This window comes from Eschrichtius robustus, chromosome 17 (genome assembly GCF_028021215.1).
Source record: "Eschrichtius robustus isolate mEscRob2 chromosome 17, mEscRob2.pri, whole genome shotgun sequence".
NCBI classification, from domain to species: Eukaryota; Metazoa; Chordata; class Mammalia; order Artiodactyla; family Eschrichtiidae; genus Eschrichtius; species Eschrichtius robustus.
This window is the reverse complement of record NC_090840.1, coordinates 86456172-86462171: the sequence shown is the minus strand read 5'-3', so window position 1 is coordinate 86462171 and position 6000 is coordinate 86456172. Positions and strand designations below refer to the sequence as shown.

The 6000-nt window shown below is 59.1% G+C and overlaps 1 protein-coding gene across 2 annotated transcripts in view; it reads left to right on the top strand.

Annotated features, from left to right (window-relative positions):
- Positions 1 to 533: 533 nt before the first annotated feature.
- Positions 534 to 6000, top strand: part of CPSF1 (cleavage and polyadenylation specific factor 1) — a 15423-nt gene continuing 9956 nt past the window's right edge. For both annotated transcript variants that reach the window (XM_068526098.1, XM_068526097.1), the window contains exon 1: positions 534 to 842. In XM_068526098.1, the coding sequence (XP_068382199.1) occupies positions 699 to 842 (144 nt within the window). In that variant the 5' untranslated portion in view covers positions 534 to 698. The remainder of the gene's footprint in view (positions 843 to 6000) is intronic.

Below are 6000 nucleotides of genomic sequence, written 5' to 3'. Positions count from 1 at the left end.
CGTGCGCCGTGAGTGCGCGTGTTTTGGTGGGGGCGGGAGGGGTCGCTCTGCGGGGGAACACTGAGCAGGGACGGGACACGGCATCTCCCGGAAGCTCTCCCTGGACTAGTCGGGCGTCCGCCGCACTAGCGGCACCTGCCGGGGCGTAATTTGGCGAGTGTTCACGTCCGGGGGTCTCTGCCCTCCCGGCCTCCACACTGCGAGGCTCGCCTGGCTGAGCTTCGGCACCCGGCAGGGCGCCTAAGACCTCGCCTCTTTCTGCGGGCGAGACCCTCAGCGGTGACCCCATTCTGGGGTCCTGGGGCGGGCAGGGCCCTGGCCGGCGGCCCTGAGCCGCCTCAGCCCCCGTCCGGCTTCCAACACGCTCCTGCGTTCGCCCGCAGTGGGACCCTGGATCTCGAGAGAGCTCGGTTTTCGGGGCTCCGGAGGCGGAGCCGCGAGGCCGCCCCAGACCACCAGGGGCCGCTGTCGCCCCCGCGGCAGCTGCGCCTTGGCGGCGCTGCGCAAGCGCAGAAACACGGAATCTCGGCGTGCGGCTTCCGGGCTCTGCCGGGCCGTGTTCACTGCCTTACGGGTACCCCGCCACCCGGCTCCAACTGCTAGGTGGGCGGCCGGCGGGCGGGCGGTCCTGTGGTCGTGCGCCGGCGGCCCGGCTCATCCTGTCGCCTTCCGGCCCTGTGCAGCCCGGGCTCGGTGCCATGTACGCCGTATACAAACAGGCGCATCCGCCCACCGGCCTCGAGTTCTCGATGTATTGCAACTTTTTTAACAACAGCGAGCGCAACCTCGTGGTGGCCGGGACCTCGCAGCTCTACGTGTACCGCCTCAACCGCGACGCCGAGGTAGGTAGGCCCGCTCCAGCCGCAGCGCCACGCGGCGAGGGGTGCCCGGTAGAGACAGAGGCAGGACAGACGGGCCCCGTGGTTGGTTGTGTCCAGAGCCTGTTCTCTTCGCTGCCGCGTTCCTCGACCTTTTCCCACTCCTGGCGGGCTCGGAGGCCTGCCCTGCGCGTCTCATTTGCTCTTTCGTTTTTTTTAGCAAATTACATGAACACCTGCTGTGTGCTAGGTGGTAGCGATGCAGTAGTGAACAAAACCTGCAAAAACTTGGGGCAGGAGGACACCCGCTGACCAAATGCACACGTGCGGACACACCTGTAGACACACTGCAGCCTGCAGAAGGGGCAGCTGAGGAAATGGAGGAGAGAATGAGTGATCAGAGGAGCCTCCTTTAGGCAGAGTAGGAGTTTGTTGGGGGAAGAACTTTCCTGGCAAAGAGAACAAGGCTGGGTGTAGGTGTGGGTCGGAGGTCGGTAAAGTGTGATGAACCCATCAGTAGAGGAGATACTTTGGTTGCCGGAGGTGTGAGGTTTGGTCCAGGGGGACTTCTTGCCAGAGGCGGCTTCTCATCTGTTCTTGAAGGGGGAGTAGGAGCCGGGAGTAAGAGCCAGGCGCAAGGATGGGGAGGGGGTAGGTTCCAGGCAGAAGGAAGGCCTGTGCGCAGGCCAGAAGTAATTGAGGGTGGGGAGGGGGTGAGGGGTTGTACTGGGGTGCAGAGTGGAGGTGGGGTGGGAGGGGTTGTCGTCCACGGTGCAGCAGGTGGACAGGGCCAGAGGGCAGCCAGGAGGACGCCGCCTTCCTGGGCACCTACCTCAGGACATGGGTGTTTGTTTTGTGTTAAACGTGTGTACTGCTGTACTAATTCACACGCGACAAAGCAAGCAAAATATAGAAGGATGTGAGAGCTTTGCGACTGAATACGTGTCGTTAAAAAATCTTAGTTTAAGCTTTTGCGATACAGCAGTTTTGAGGTCAGTGTTTGGCTTTTGTCAACATTTCAATCAAAACTGAAAAAGAAGTTTTGCAAATAAATATATATGGTTCCGCACTGAACACGAGGACCTTTGCTTACTAAATCTGAGACTGGTTTTCAGTCAACTTTCAGAGACAGACTGGAAGTTTTTACATTGTTACGTGTTTTACAAATGGGTTCACAGCATCTTGGGAGGGGTTGGTGAGCGCTGCCTCAGAGCACCGCCGCCGCCGTGGTGGCGCTCTGGTTCTGGTTGGGGGGGCGGACCACACGCTGCCAGCACGTCACATGCTGGAGGCGAAAGTGCCTGCGCCCACCAACAGGATGAGATGGAGCCAGGCGTGGTCTAAAGCTCCCCTCCTTGGGCAGGTGAGATTTGAGTGGGCGAGGGGGATGGTGTGGGGAGAAGAGCTTCCAGGCAGAGCCGAAGGTCCCAGGGCAGTAGGGGCATGTGTTCCGGGACCAGCCCAGCGGCGGAGAGGGAGGGAGGAGTGAGCTGGTGAGAGCAGAGGGTCAGAGGGGTGACGGGCCGGGGTTGGGGCATTGGCACCGCAGCCTTCTGGGCCATTGTGGGAACTGAGTGGTGACTTGAGGCAGATGGGGAATTAAGGTTTGGGCAGAGGAGCGAGCTGACCGGACGGTGTCTCCCAGGGTCGCTGTGGCCGCTGTGCGGAGGAGCAGCGGGTGCTAGAGGTGGCAGGAGGCGCTTGGGTCAGGACGGACGGATGTGGGGATGTGCGGTGGGCAGGGGAGAGGAGCCCAGCGCGATGCCGAGGCTCTTCAGGGTCGAGGCTTTGCCTGGGTCGGAATTGCGATCTGAGCACCTGCAGTGCAGAGTTGCCGGCACCTGAGAAGGGAGAAGGCTGCGGGGAGGGCGTGGGCACTGGGGTCAGGAGCTCATTTTGGACATCGTAGGAGTTACTTGTTGCTGCATCACAAGGTGCCCCAAAGCTCAGCAGCGTGAAACAGCGGGCACTGCCTCACGGGATCTCGGGTCGGGAAGCCGGGAGTGGCCCCGACAGGGTCTCTTGAGGCTGCAGTGAGACTTCGGCTGGGGTCGCCGTCCTCTGAAGGACCCACTGGGGTTGTGGTTTCTGCTTTCTTTCGAGTCGTCGGTTCCTCACCGTGCGGCCTCTCCACAGGGCTGCTCACCACACACAGCCCCACCCAGGACGACTCGGCCCCCCGGGTTGGAAGCCGCTTGTCTTTTGTAACCTGATCTAGAAGTGGTCAGGGCCACGTGGACCTCCCAGCGCAGGGAGCTGCTGGGGCCACCACCGGCACTTCGAGGTGCTCACTCCACAGCCGGAGGCGATGTCCAGGAGGGGTTGGGGGCTGGAGCTGGAGGCGGGGTCTGCAGCCTGTGGGTGGTGTTTAGACGTGGTAGCAGCAGGTTGCGATCACCCCAAAGATGGCCCCTGGGGCGCCCCAGCATCAGGGGGTAGGAAGAAGAGAAGAAGCCGTGGACGAGTCGGGAGCCGCATGGCCAGGGAGGTGGCAGCCAAGCCAGAGAGTGTTCTGGCGGTCGAGGGAGGGCAGCGTTTGGGGACCTGATGCTGGGTGCCATGTTTCTGAGCCTCAGGTGGGTCCTGAGGCCTGGAGGCCCCTGGTGACCCCGACGAGGAAGTCTGGTGGCAGGCAGGGGTGCGGGCCAGTGAGGCCAAGAGCCTGGTGCAGGAGGAGGGCCAGTACCAGTGGACCGAGACAGCTCCCTGGGAGAGGTTTGCGCAAAGGGAGGAGAAGAAATGGAGCAGGAACTGGTAGGAAGGGCAGGATTTTTTAAGGGGAGTGAGACGGCACATTTTGCTCCGAAGGGAAGGAGCCGCCTGTGCGGGGCCCCCGGCACAGCCCACTCTCAGCCCACCAAGATCCAAGGGAGCTTGCACGCCTCTGAAGGGCTGTAAACAATTCCACAGAAGATCCTTGACAGACCAGATGCAGCTGCAAAGCCTGAGTCAGATACTTGCTCCCCGGCCCTTCATAGGAAAGTTTGCCAACTCTTACACCAGAGAGTGGAGTGTGTGGCAGCCGGAGATGGAGTGCGGGCTGGGGTGGAGTCCTCGGGTGGAGTCCTCGGGTGGGTGAGCGTGTTGGGGATCAGCCTAGGCACTGCTGCGGGACAGCCTGCCCTGGAGCTTCAGACGGCACTGTCACCAGGGTGGCACACACCTGTGGGCGGCCGGGAGCTTGGATGGCACAGCAGGGACCGTGGGGACGCCTGGCCTCTGCTCTGTGAGGTCTGGGTCTTGTCTGGGTGACTTGAAGGGCATGTCTCTCCCCTTTCTCTCCACGTGGCTGGCTTGGTTTTCGTGGCAGGCGGCCTTGAGGTAGTTGAGCTTCTTACGTTGAGGGAAGCGGCCAGTCGTGGCCAGGGCCAGACCCTGGGGGCGCAGCGTCCCTTTTGTCACTGACTGTCCTTCAGAGCACCACCCCCAGCCCGGATGCAAGAGGGGGTGGTGAGCCCCCTCTGGAGGCTGTCTTCAGCCTGCCCCAAGGAATCAAGTGCAAGTGCAGGGGCTGCCGTGGTGACAGGAGGGAAGGAGAGAGTGGGGAGCAGATGGTGGGGCTGGGGCGTGTGCCTGGTCCCTCAGTCCTGGGGGAAGCAGACCCCCGGCAGCTGTGGGAGTGGCAGGTCTTGCTGCTTTGCAGGGCCGGGCAGCTGTGACCTCCGGGAGGAAAGAAAGTGAATAGCACTTTCTTGAAATTAAGGATAGTCTCAAGTAAATAGAAAATGTACCATGGATGGGAAGTCTCAATATTGTAGAGATGCCATACCCTCTCCAAATGAATCCAAAAATCGTGTCCTTTTTCTCGAAGTTGCCATAAGATTTCTTGTTAGATTTCATAATCTTGATTCTCAGATGTACATGGAAGAGCCAAAAATCAAGAATGTATAATTTTATTTATTTTTTTAAGAATTTCTAAAAAAATTAATTTACATTTTATTTATTTATTTTTGGCCGTGTTGGGCCTTCGTTGCTGCGCGTGTGCTTTCTCTGGTTGTGGCGAGCGGGGGCTACTCTTTGTTGCGGTGTGCGGGCTTCTCATTGTGGTGGCTTCTCTTGTTGCGGAGCACGGGCTCTAGGCACACAGGCTTCAGTAGTTGTGGCGCACGGGCTCAGTAGTTGTGGCTCGTGGGCTCTAGAGCACAGGCTCAGTAGTTGTGGCGCACGGGCTTGGTTGCTCTGCGGCATGTGGGATCTTCCCGGCCCAGGGCTTGACCCTGTGTCCCCTGCACTGGCAGGCGGACTCCCAACCACTGCGCCACCAGGGAAGCCCGCATTATTTTCTAATTAGCTACCTTTGAGGCCACAACGGGTCTCTGTGGTTTATTACAATCTGGCTCCACTGAGCTTCCCCAAACAGCACAGAGTCCTTGTAACCCTTTATCCTCTTGACCCCCGCGCTTTGTCCTGTTGTCGCAGGTTTTGCTCCTGCATCGGTTAGAAGCTCTGCAGAACGTGATTGTTGTTGTTAGCACTTCGGTGTCACATAATTTCAGACCCAGAAAAGTTGCAAAAGCACAAAGATTTCCTGTGGACGCTCACCCAGAGTCCCGAAGGTGAACATTGTGCCGTATGTCTGTCTCTTTTTCCTGGACCTGGAGGAGAAGTTGCAGGCAGGGACCCCTTGGCTCCTGGAGGTCAGCGTGTCGCGTGCGCTCAGACAGTACCAAAGTCTCTGCAGAACCACGGGCCAGTGGTCTGAACCAGGACGCTGGTGCTGGTGTAGTTCAGGCCTGGTCACATCTGGCCAGCGTGTCCTGTGGTGCTCCTTGGTGCAGTCACTGGGTGCTGGTGTAGGTGGCTTGGTGGGGTGAGCAGCCCGCCAGCTTTCCCACTGGGATGTTGGGACTTTGAGGCCATCAGTGCCGTCTTACTGCTCACACCTTCCTCTTCCAGTTTCAGCAGCAGCGATGGTGTCTGTCAGCATCCGTGGTGATGGGGACAGCATGGCGGTGCTTCTCCTGACCCCGCCCTCTCTGCTGCCTTCTTGGTGGGCTTTCCTTTCTCCCCGTATTCATTCCTTTCTTCATAACACCACAGGCTCATGGATTCTTATTCTATTCAGTAAGCTGTAGTCTTTTTTTATCCTCTGGGGTCTTCAGCCTGAAGACCTTCCATTAGTAATCCTTGAAGAGTGTTTCTGCTGTCAGTGAACTTGTTCCACTTTTGTTTGTCTGAAAAT